Raw genomic sequence first — 13,125 nt, 5'->3', positions numbered from 1 at the left:
TTTTTTTTTTTTTTTTAGTCTACTTTGCAGGCAGTGATACTTGGAATTGAGGGTAGTGATTTGTGCTACTTTCCCTCTATCTTGGTTCTGTCCCCTGAGCCATCAGTGTGTGGACCAGTACATGACAGAGAAGGCTGTTCTCCTGAGGGGTCCTGGAGCTTGGGAGCAAGCTCTGAGGCAATGGTGCTAGCCAAGGACCAGCGAGGTGGATTCCTGGGAGGGTCCTGGCTGTCTCAGTTCCTAAAGAGCTGACCTGAGGTGACACCTTTTCTATCTCTGAGGTTGGGAGAGCTGGTGGAGCTTCGGGGGTCCCTGGTGTCCACAGGGCAGGGCAGCCGTCTACTGTTTCTATGTGGTATCCTTATAGTCTATATCCCACCTGTACCCATGAGGTGTTTATTTTAGCCCAGCTAAACACCCACAGGTGGGTGCCTTGTCAGGCCAGCCGGAGCTTTTAACTCAACAACATAGAGGGTAAGCAGGCAGATGGTAATCAAAGTCTGAAAAGAGCCTGTTCAGCTGTGAAGGATGGCCCAGGCTGATGGTCTGTGCACACACTGGAGAGGTGTACTGACAAATGCAGTAATCGTAACTGAAGAGACCCCTCTAGCAAAAGAAGTGATCTAAAGACTGCTTTCTGTCATGAGATTAACTTAAAACACACAAGTAACTTGATAGAATTCATGATTCCATGTATAAGCAGAAAAATCTTAAACCTTTTCTGGATTGTTGCTGCCAACTCAAAGGCCTCTGAGTGTGTGAGTGGTGGTAGGTAGACAGACGCAAGTGCCAGACTGTAAGTTACATCTGTAGTGACTGTGTTGATGACAGCTGATGTGTACTAGATACATCTGGTTAAAGAAGTATTTTAAAGAAGTTCTTGTCTGTTTCTGTCTCTTAATGTGGCTACCTGAAATTTAAAGTGTCAGTTCTGGGGTTGGAGAGATGACTTAGTGATTAATAGCACTGACTATAGCTTCTTGCAGAAGACGTTGGTTTGAATCCCAGCACCCACATTGCAGCTAACAATTGTCTATAACTCCAGTTCCAGGGAATCCCAACACTCTGTCTTCTGTGGGCAGTGCATGACATAGGTACACTTACATACATGCAGGCATATCACTCATACACATAAAATAAAAAAATTTAAACGTCAGTCCTTAGTTGACACTAGACAGGCAGTCAGTACGCTAGGCCAGGGAGGCTGGCCATCAGTTTTTTTCATTCACAGTGCTGCCCAAGAGGACAGTCCCCTGACCTCTGCAGGCTCAGAATGTTAATATAGCTGAGCTGCTATTTAAAGTGAAAGGTGATGGGTGTCTGTTTTGTGTCTGGGAGGAATTTGAAGACTGTCTTGGGAGAGGGCACTTGGGGGCAGATTTCAAACAAACAACACACACTGAAGCCAAGTAGGAATGTTAGCTGAAAAAAGGGAACGTTGCAGAACCATACACTTTGTAAAGGAACGTGTTTAAATGTGCAGTGACACACGGGCGGGCAGTTGTCCAGCAGTGATTCTTGAATTATAGTAGATGCCCTGTAAAGGAAGGGAGAGATCATCTTCATGTTCCATCGCCTGGCCTGGGTAGATAGGGCAGGACTTGGGCCACCAGAGGTAGAAGGGATAGCCATGGCAGCAGAACATGGTGGTGGGAGGAGAGTTTTTGTTTATCTCATTTTCTTGTATGAAGTAGAGTCTTCACTGAATGCTGGGAACTACAAGCCTCATTGTGCTTCTGTGTGCTGTGGGTAGAGCTCAGAAAAGTAGTTCTGAGAGAAGTGTTCCCAAGTTGGATGCTGCCAGGTGAGCAGGTGTTACTGGGCCCCAGAGTGTATGTTCTGCAACAGGTGCTAAGGCCTGCCTACAACTGTCTGCTGACCCATCAATAGGTCAGGGTGCATTCACAGATCATGGACTGTTTTCAAGTATGTCTGCTTGTACACCATTTCTAAATTCTCACTTTTTCTGGAACTTAATCTATGTCTTCCTTTGTTTCAGGTTCCTGTATGAATCATCAATGAGAACTTTGGAAGAATTTTTGAATTCATGACAAAACCACCATCTTTAGGTGTAGGAGTAGAAAGAGAGACTCATGAAATTGAGATGTGTGTATTCTCCTGGCTTTTTCTTCTTCTGTCAGGCTAAGCCTGGAGGTCTGTTTCTGTAAGGACTGTGGCTGGGCCTGGAACTTCCAAAGGTAAAGGCTAATACAGCTCAGTTCCTTTACCAAACACAATGTGCCTTTAACCAGCTGGCAGAGATTGGGCAAACAGATGGAGAGAGGTGAAGAGTAAGTGGAAGGAAGGCTGCCAAGCTTCTTGCCCCTCTTCTCTGGTAATAGTTTATGGGAACTGTCTCTGGGCCATCTCTTGAGTTGGTTGGCATATGACTTACCCATTATTTATTATCTGTTAAGATAGTTTCCCTGGAACAAATTTCTTTCTGGCCTTTTAGCAGACTACCACTAGCCCACACAGGCCTATGCAGGCCAATGATGAGAAGGATCCCTTTGTCAAGATGCCTTATTGCCCTCTGGTGTACAGTTGTAATAAATATACAGATATATAGTCCTCATGTGAAATATCTCCTTATACCATTGCACTTCCCAACCTTTACATGTGAACTCAGCAGCCCTACCTCAGAGGCTAGCTTCCTACTGTGAAAGGTCAGTGTGAGCTCAGAGAGGCCCAACTTGTTTGAGTGTTGTTGTGTACCATACGCATTGAGAGACAGAGTGGGAATTAAGTTCATATATCGTGCCTATCTATGTCAAAGTGAATTGAGGATGGCCTGGGCTGTTAGTAACATGCTGTTTAGTTGTCCTGTCTCAAGGCTGCAACAGAGTGCTGCTCAATGGATGTACATGCCCATATTGCCCTGTTTTCCCTCTGTAGGTCCATTGCAGAGACATAGGCCTTTTCCTGTACTGGTAATAGTGAAGGAATGAGCAGAGAACTCAAGGGTTAAAGGTTTACTCAGAACTTGTATAAATGTTTCAGTGGTGTGACGAAAAAGGCCCTGGCTTTAAAATGATGTGTATAATATAGCGACCACATACAAGGCAGTCACAGAAGGTTTGTGTCCTTTATTTAAAAATAGTAGCAAGCTGTCCCTGTGTACAAGTGTAGAAGGGCTGGCACCAGCACGGTGGTGGAAGACTCCTGCTTTCTCTGGAGCTTCTGTCACCCCTTCAGTGACCTTCCCTTGGCAAAGAGGCTGGCAAGTGGTCTGAGCTCAGGGCCCTGAGGATGATGGGATTATTGACCTCAGCAAGTGGGGAAGAGGAAAGGTAGCCAGATGAAGTAGAGAGATTGACACCATGGCAGTAAATTGAAATGAAAAGATTGAACCACGTTCTTTCTAGTCAACCATGATGACAAGTTCTACAGAGCTGTACTGGAGGTTGAAGGTTAGGAAAACTTGTCTGTTTCAGTGATACAGCTGTAGATAGATGCACTGTGCCAGAGGGTGGATCATTGTAGAACCAGGAGAGACGTTATGTCATGATTAGGATGTCTTGCACCTTATGGAAGACTCAGAATAGGAACTAAAATGTTGAATCAGCCTAAACATCTGTGAGTAAGATGGTACTTTTGACATCATCTGTTTGCATGTCCGGATTGCTGTGAGTCAGCAAGTGGCTTCAGGAGTATGGCTTTAGCTTAAGACAAAAAACTGTAAGAAGACAGCCTGCAGATGCTCATGTGCTTCAGAAAAATTTCAAAGTCCCTTGTGGTCAGAATGCAGATCTGATTGTGTTTGGACTGTTTGGGTTCTCATTTTTGTGAGGGGTTGGATTTAGGAGAAGGTAGATCAGTGTAGTTTCAGTTACGATGTCTGGTCCCAAAAATTTGGGTGTCAGATGATTTCAGGGTTTTTTTTTTTTTTGTTTCATTTTTGTTTTTGTTTTTTGGTCTTTTTGAGACAGGGTCTCCCTATAGCCCCAGGTGGTCTGGGGCTCACTGTGTGGACTATGCTGGCCTCAAACTCACAGAGACTCCCTCTGCCTCTGCCTCCCAAGTACTGGGATTACAGGTGTGTGCCACCATCCCCAACGATGATTTCAGGTTTTTAGTTGATTTTTAAAAATATTTATTTTTATTTAATGTGTATGGGTGTATTGCTTGTATGTAGGTAGGTGCACCCATGTTGTGCAATGCCCACGGAATCAGAAGAGGGCATTGGATCCCCTGGAACTGGAGTCACAGATGGTTGTTGGCCATCATATGGGTGGTGGGAATTGAACCTGGGTCCTCTGCAAGAGCCTTCAGTGCTCTTAACTGCCGAGCCATCTCTCCAGCCTTCTTTAATGTCCTGCGTTTACATTTAAGGGCAGAGCCTACACTATTTCTTATTTTAAAAGGCGGCGGCAGCAGCAGCAGCAGCAGCATCTTATTTAATTCATAGGCAAGTTTAATGTATTTGTGGTACTGTGACTTTTTAAAGACCGGAGTGTTAATCCCTCGGCTTTTCTTTCCCACTCATTCAGTCCTGCACATCCTCAGGAGTTGGACCATTGCTGACTTTGTACTTTAGGTTATTTAGATTTTAAAAGCAGATTTTCCTCTCTGCTGATGGTTAGGGAAGTTTGGGCAAATAGCATTATACTTTGGTCGTACAATTTGAGTTAAACTGCATTTCTGCTAATGAGTGGGTTGATGTTGGCAGGTTTATTTTTCCTGCTATTAGTCTTGTTTCTAGAGTCATTAACTTAGAGTGTGGGATGTAAGATTAACTTTTAAAAATATCCCTTCTAGACATAAGCCCTTTAACTGACCTAAAGAAGTTACCAGGCTTTTTTCCCCTCCTTTTCTTTTCAGTAAGCCAAATAATAGTGTAACGTTAGAAATGAAGTTACAAGGCCGGTTATGGTAGTGCTTGTCTTTATTCCCAGCACTTGGGGGGCAGAGCTCTGTGAGTTCAAGGCCAGCCTGCTCTACATAGTTCCAGAGCAGCAGCTGGGGCTACAGGGAGACCCTGTCTTAGAAAGACCAAAAAAAAAAAAAAAGTTATGGCCTGAGCGCACCCACATTGCACCATGCCCATCTGTAGTCCCTTCCTCTGCTCCAGGGCCAGTGTTCTCTGCTGGGTAGTAGGGGCCTGGAATTCCTTGTCCCATCACCTCTCCTTGCAGACCTCTTTAGACTACCTGAGAGCACCTAACTTGCCCTCCAGGGGTAAGCTGCCCAAATCACACTGCCCATCCCCCTGCTTTGGGACCATCTGCGGTCCCTCCCACTGCCCCAGGACTTAGGCTTCCCTGATGACTAGTAGGGACCAGCACTTCCATTTCCCATCTCCTCTTCTTGGATGTTGGCACTATCCATCTGAAGCAACTGAAGTGCTCCTAACTAGCCAGGGCTGCTATGCTCTCCTGGAGAGCTTCTGAATAACCTGGCTGGAGCCATCTGGTTCCTCCAATATAAAATAAAGAGAACCTGAAGCCTAGACCAACAAGTTTTTCATACTCAATCAGAAAGCAACCAAGGTATATCAATAATACAACAGATTCAAACTTCAACTCAACAAAGGAAGACTTGAGTTTCTTAGCAGAATCACAAGCAGCAAAAAATCCAGATGTCAAAACCACAACGAAAAAATAATATGAAAAACAAAAATACTGTGTTCCAACCAAACACCACCAGTCCTATAGATGAGTTCTACATGAGAAACTCCTAGAGGTAACCCAGGACACAGAATTTAAGAGAACAGTTATAAACATGAGCAACATTGTTCAATGAGAACATTGAATTCTCAGTGAGTTTAAAGAATGCACAAGTCAAAGAACTAAAGGAGGATAGGGATAAACTTCTGACTGAACTCAGAAAGGAAGTAGAAATAATCAAGAAAACTCAGGCTGAAATAAAGGAAGTAAACTCAAAGCCAATTTGAAACAGCAGGAGAAACCTCACCAATAGAGTGAATCAGAAGAGCAGCAGAATACCAAGAGTGGATGATAAAGTATTAGAATTGGACCAAGAATATGAAACATTTTTTAGAAAACAGAAGTGGAATATGCAGGACATGTGGGAAACCATGAAAAGACCAATTTTAGGCATCATAGGGATAGAGGAAGGAGAAGAATTCCAGGTAAATGGTATTGAGATTTTTTAACAGGATTATAGAAGGAAATTTCCCAAAATTAAGGAAAGACATAACCATACAAGTATAAGAAGCACATAGAACACCATATAGACTGGAACAGAAAAGAAACTCCCCATGGCATATCACAGTAAAAACACTAAATGTACAGAACAAAGAATACTGAAAACTGTAAGAGAAAAACAAGTCACATATAAAGGAAAACCCATCAGAATTAATGCTGACTTCAGTACAAACTATGAACCCAAGAAGAGCCTGGACCAAAGTATTCCAAGTTCTTAATCACTATAGGTGCCAAAACTGTATTGTAGTTGAAATGGGAAGAACAATCTTCCATGACATGAGTAGGCTGAAAGAATTCATGTCCACCAAACCAGTCCTACAGAGAATACTTGCAATACAAAAGCCTGAAGAAAGGAATGACTATACCCAAGAAGCAACAGAAACTAAATGAAGGTATAATGTGGAAACACAAAATTAGACCAAGAATGCAAATAAATTAATCTTTCAATAATTAAATATAAATGACCTCAACTCTCCATTCAAAAGACACAGGCTAGTTGAATGGATTAAGAATCAAAATTCATCTTTTCGTGGTCTTTATGAAACTACTTACCTTCAAGGATAGGCACTACCTTAGGGTGAAAGAATTTAAAAAAATATTCCAAGCAAAGAGGTGCTAAGAAACAATCAGGGGTTGCAATTCTGATGAAATAGACTTCAAAGTAAATCAAGAGATAAAGAGTGTTACTTCATTCTGATCAAAGGAACAATTGACCAAGAAGATATTACAATCATGAACATACATGCACCAAATTAATAAGAACAGTGCTACAGGACTTTAAGACAAAGATTAACCCCAACTCAGTAGGTGACTTCAGTACCCCACTTTCTCAAATAGATCAACCAGACAGTACACAGATATCTGAATTAAATGATACTGTACAGCAAATGGACCTAACAGACATCTACCAAATATTCCACCTAAGCACCAAAGAATATGTTTTCTATTCAGCAGCCCATCTAAGTTACAAAACAATACAAAGAATCAGTGAATCCAAGAACTAGTTCTTTGAAAAAATAAGATAGATGGACTGTTGGCCCAGTTAACCATAAAACAGAAAGGAAACCCAAAGATGAAAGAGGAAACATCAGAACAGACAGCAGAAAGATCCAGAACGTTACAAAGGAGTGCTTTTAGAACCTCTATTAAGTTTTTTAAAACAGGTTTTTTTATTTTATGTGTATGCATGTATTGCCTGCATGTAGGTAAGTGCACCTGTGTCATGCAGTGCCTGCAGAGGTCAGAAGAGGCTGTCGGATCCCTGCAACTGGAGTTACGGGTGGTTGTTAGCTGCCATGTGGGTGCTGGGATTCGAAGCCGGGTCTTCTGCAAGAAGAGCCAGTGTTCTTAATCACTGAGTCATCTCTCCAGCCCCTTAAAACCTCTATTAAATTTGAAAACCTAAAAGAAATGGCTCTAGATTAATTGGAACTCTAAAGCTAAGCCAAGAAAAGATCAACAGCTTGAACAGACCCATAATAAATAAGGAAACTGAAACAGTAATGCAAAACCCACCTTCTAAAAAGCCCAGACTCAGATGGATTCACCAGAGTTCTACCAGATGTGAATATCTGTGGGGCTGGAGAGATGGCTCAGCAGTTAAGAGCACTGACTGCTCTTGCTGAGGACCCGGGTTTGATTCTCAGCACCCACATGGCAGCTACGAATCGTCCTTAACTCCAGTTCCAGGGGAATCCGAAGCCCTCTTCTGACCTCCGCGGCATTGCATGACACGGGTGCACTCACATACATGCAGGCAGTACACTCGTACACATAAAAAATAAATTTTTTTAAAAACCTACAACCAATACTAAAATCATGTAGAAAGATAGAAACAGAGGTAGAACTTCCAAACTCCTTCCATGAAGCCAGCATCACTTTAATACCAAAACCAGGTAAAGACACAACACACATCCTTAATGAACATAGATGCAAAGATTCTGAACAAAATACTTGCAAACTGCATACAGACACATCAATAACATCATCCATCATGATCAAGTTGGCTTTATTTCAGTGATACAGGAATGGTTCAATATATGTAAGTTAAATAATATGACGTTAAAGATGAAAATCACATGGTCATCTCAGTAGATGCAGAAGAGGCCTTTGACACAAAATTCAACATGTATTCATGTTAAAAGTTCTAGAGGGAATTGTACTGGAGGGAACATAATCTGAGCATAATTAAAGCTACTTACCAGTAACTCATGACCAACATCATTCTAAGTGGGGAAAAGTTGGAAGCATTCCCATTAAAAATCAGGAACCAGATAAGGCTGTTCACTATCTCCACTCCTTTTTAAAATAGTGCTCGAAAAGCTTGCTAGAGCAGTAAGACGAGAAGGAAATTAAAGGGATTATGAATTGGGAAAAAAAGGTCAAATTATCCCTATTTGCAGATGATATGATATACATAAGAGATCCAAAAAATTCCACCAGTAAAACTAGAAATGATCTATACTTTCAGTAAAGTGGCAGTTTACAAAATCTACACAAAGCATTAGCCTTTTTATATATCAGTAACAATCAGAGATGTTCATGGAAACCCACTCACAATAGCAACAAAATAAAATAGGAATAAGTCTAACCAAAGACATAGAAGATCTCTACAATGAAAATTTTAAATCTTTGAAGAAAGAGATTGAGGACACCAGGAGATGGAAAGACCTCCCATGCTCATGGTTTGGAAGAATTAATATTATGAAACTAACCATCCTACCAAAAGCAATCTATAGATTCAATGCAATGCCAGCCAAAATCCTGAAAACATTCTTCACAGAAATAGAAAAAAAAAATTCATATGGAATCTGAGGACCCCAGGTAACCAAAGCAATATTGAGCAAAAAGAGCAATGCTGAGGGGCTTAACATACCAGGTCTCAAACTATGTTACAGAGCCATAGTCATAAAACAGCATGGTACCAGCACAAAAAGACATGCAGAGCAATGGAATATAATTAAAGGAAGACCCAAATAGCAGTTCATGCAATTTCAGTCACCTGATAACAAAGGTGCCAAGAACACACACTGGAGGAAAGACTGCATCTTCAACAAATGGTGCTGGCAAAACTGGATTTCCACCTGTAAAAGAATGAAATTAGACCCTTATCTATCACCCTGCACAAAAGTCAACTCCAAGTGGAACAAAGACCTCCGTGTGAAACCTGAAATTCTGAAACTTTTAGAAAATAATAGGCAGTAGCCTACAAGATACAGGTGTAGGGAAGGACTTTTGAATTTGGACATCAGTTGCTCAGGCTTTAAGGTCAACAATCTACAAGTAGGACCTCAAGCTACAAAGCTTCTGTACAGCAAAACAAAACAAGCCAAGGAAGTGAAGAGGAAACCCACAGACTGGGAGAAAATCTTCACCAGCTGCATATCTGACAGGATTCATATCCAGAATATATGAAGAACTCAAAAACAAATAAAACAAATGACCCAATTAAAAGATGGACTATGGATATCAACAGAGTTCTCTAAAGGAAATAAAAATGGCCATGAAACACCTTCAAAGGTGTTCAACATCCTTAGTAACTAGAGAAATGCAAATTAAACCACGTGAAGATTTCATCTTCATCTTACAGCTAGCTCGAAATTCAGTTTTGCCAGCAACTGTTTGTTGAAAATACTGTCTTTCCTCCAGTGTGTGTTCTTGTCAAATATCAGGTGGTTGGAATTGCATGCACTGATGTTTGAGTCTTCCTTCTATTGTCTTCCATTGCTCTACATGTCTGTTTTGCCAGTACCATGCTGTTTATGACTATAGTTTGAGATCTGGTATGGTCCATCCCCCTTTTCCCCACCCCCCACCTCCTGGCATTACTCTTTTGCTTGCAATTGCTTTGACAATTTCATCTTGTGGATAATCAACAACTACCTAATTGGACTTTAAACTCACTCAGTTGGAGAGAACTGTAAACATACCCAAATACACATGATTGGAGAGATCATAGGTTTTATAGAAAGCCCGAAGGCTGAAACATCCCTAGACAAACATAGTTTCTTACTAGATGCTAAATGTGGATCCTTATATTTATAAACAAGTATGCCAGTCACCGCTTATCAAAGAAGCTTCTTTTACAACAGAGACTAATACAGAGTTCCACAATTGGTCACATACAGAATAAGTATCTGTTGGGGACCCCTGTTGTGTAAAGTAGTCTCTCCATGTCCGGATAGCCCATGGGCTCGGCTTCATATGCAGAGACTCCTTTGATCAGCAGGGTGCCTTCCCAGCATCCTCTTCCTGACTCATCTTTGAAGTAGCTGTCACAGATACATGGCCTCTGGCATAGGAACTGCCAGGTTTTCCTGTGTGATAATCAGGCAATGTCTGGCAGCCTGGCAGAAGCCCACCACTACATGTAAATGGGGCATCCTGAAAGCACCTATCCACTAAGGCTTTTGCCACTGCCCCCACAGTATAAAATATCCTGGTTTCCCCTAATTAATCGAAGCTGGATCATCAAGACCTTGAGCCGAGCTGAGTCACTGAATAAAGGAGCTGTACCACTGACTGAGCTGAGTTCTGTGTCTTACTGCCTACGATCCAGCCTTCCCGGAGAGGGCTATCTCTTTGTAAACCAGCTTTCGCCGGCTCCGCACCTTCCCACGTGATCTGGCAGCTGACGGATCTCGTATCTCGAGGAAGTGCACGGTAGATTGGGACGGAACCCGACTGGGCCAGCCCCGGTAGCAGAGAGCCTCAACAACGCGGAGAAGCAGGGACCCGCCTGGGAGTGCAGCGATCAGTAGAGTCGCCAGCACCCAGTAGCCGGGGAGCCCCACAGCAGCGCGGTGGGGGACCCGCGCGCCCCCGGGCACCGCGGTGCGTGCCCCGCCGCACCCCAGCGGCCCGCGGGAGACCGGCGCCACGCCCAGCAGCTGGCGCCCCGAGATCCCCGCATGCCCATAAGTATCTGTGAGATGCTCAACTTTAAGTGACACATCTATAATGGAACCTCTACACCTAAGGCTCACAGAACACAGTGAAACTAGGGGTAGAGAACACTAAAGCATCTCTCAACTCTCATCAGTGAAGCTCCCTCATGCAACAAAGGGCAATGAACACAAAAGTTCAAAACGGCCAAAGGATAGAGAGTAAGTTTGTAGAGTGCAGGTTCCTGGACAGGGTTCCTATATTATACTTCACCCACCCAGGGATCAGGGACCATTGGAGTAGAGGGGGCAGAAAGATTGTAAGAGCCAGGGAAGGAGGTGCATGACCATATGGAAATAGTCTTACAAGCTTCTAAGACCTTGCTCATGAACCTGCAGCAATGGTATCTGCATGCACAAGACCCATACAAACTCACACAAAAACCCAGCATGGATCTGGGGAAATGGGCAGCAGAACCTAACCCTAGCCAAAGAACTATTGACAGCCAATTACTGCCAAGTGAGGGAGAGCTGATTTTCTTTTGAGAGATTTTAGATAGGCTGACTACACCCCATTGTAGGAACGTTCACCGAAGGACATCTGGGTACACTAACTTGACTCAGTAGGCCTTAACATACAGGAGAGAATGCATGAAATCTGGTGGGGGGGGGGCTACGGGGTTGTGTGGATAGATGAGGGTTATAAAGACGATTAAGATGTTTTGTGTGAAATGTACAAAACTTCAATAAAAATACACATTTTTTAAAAATGGAATTATGTCCTTATAGGTCAGTTCCCCTAAATAAACCTGAAGCAGATGGCTTGTTTTTGTTTTTGTTTTTTTGTTTTTTTTCCACGAAAAAAAAAAAAAGCTTAGATGGATTTGAGGCACAATAAATGTTTAATGTCAACTAACACAAGTTGTAAAATATGTGATTACATGTGAATGAATTTCTAGACATTTTTGAAAACAGCATAGTTGTGCCATTGCTTATCTATTGAAGAAATCCCAGAATTGTTTTACACTCTGTACCTATAATATTAAGCTTAAAATTTTGGATTAAGGGGCTGAAGAGATAGCTCAGTGCTCCTGTAGAGGACTCTGGTTCAATTCTCAGCACCCACAAGGTGGCTAGCAACCATCCGAAACTCCAGTTCCAGGGAATCCAACACCCACTTCTGACCTCTGGGCATTGCATGACACGGGTGCACTTACATGTAGGCATTACACTCCTACACTCAAATGATAAAAGCTGGGTGTGGTGGCGCATGCCTTTAATCCGAGCACTCAGGAGGCAGAGGCAGGCAGATCTCTGTGAGTTCAAGGCCAGCCTGGTCTACATAGAGAGTTCCAGGCCAGCTAGAGCTACAAGGAGACCCTGTCTCAAAAAGACCAAAAATAAATAAATAAATAAAATTTATTTTTAAAGGGGGAGATGGAGAGATGGCTCAGCAGTTAAAAGTACTGGCAGCTCTTGTAGAGGACCATGGTTTGGTTCCCAGCACCCAAAGGGTAGCTAACAACTGCCTGTAACTCCAGTTGCAGAGGATCCAACACCTCAGCTCTCTGGACATTGAATGGCACAGGTGCATTTATATACCAGAAGGCAATACACATATGCATAAAATGAAATTAAAATATTTTTCAGGATTTGGAATAAGATGAATCATTAAATTCCTTCGATTGGAAAGATAGAAGTAAGAGTATTCATATAGATATCTACTCTTAAGTAAAAATTGTGATGTGGAAGTCTCATTTCCAAATAGGTTAGTGGAAAAAAATCAGTTCACAAGATGTGCACAGTATAACTTTAATAGTCTTTATTAAGTAAAAATTGTGATGTGGAAGTCTCATTTCCAAATAGGTTAGTGAAAAAAAATCAGTTCACAAGATGTGCACAGTGTAACTTTTAATAGTCTTTATTGCCAAGAACAATATTAAAAAGGAACATGGTTAATATATGATTTATAGGGTTCTAATTTTAAGATAGTGAAAACGTAGAAAGAGCATGCTGGTTTCCTGGGTGTCAGTTTCTAAAACTGTCCAAATCTAAGAAGTAAAGTTTGGTATTAA

The 13,125-nt window shown here is 42.2% G+C and overlaps 1 protein-coding gene across 2 annotated transcripts in view; it reads left to right on the top strand.

The window, feature by feature from the left end:
- Window positions 1-2,568, top strand: part of Ncapg2 (non-SMC condensin II complex subunit G2) — a 76,434-nt gene extending 73,866 nt beyond the window's left edge. For both annotated transcript variants that reach the window (XM_008833059.3, XM_029563490.1), the window contains exon 28: window positions 2,000-2,568. In XM_008833059.3, the coding sequence (XP_008831281.1) occupies window positions 2,000-2,051 (52 nt within the window). In that variant the 3' untranslated portion in view covers window positions 2,052-2,568. The remainder of the gene's footprint in view (window positions 1-1,999) is intronic.
- Window positions 2,569-13,125: the final 10,557 nt, after the last annotated feature.

This window comes from Nannospalax galili, unplaced genomic scaffold (genome assembly GCF_000622305.1).
Source record: "Nannospalax galili isolate Female #2095 unplaced genomic scaffold, S.galili_v1.0 scaffold516, whole genome shotgun sequence".
In the NCBI taxonomy this organism is placed as follows: domain Eukaryota; kingdom Metazoa; phylum Chordata; class Mammalia; order Rodentia; family Spalacidae; genus Nannospalax; species Nannospalax galili.
Note: the sequence above shows the minus strand (reverse complement) of the source record. Positions and strands in the feature narration are given on the sequence as shown.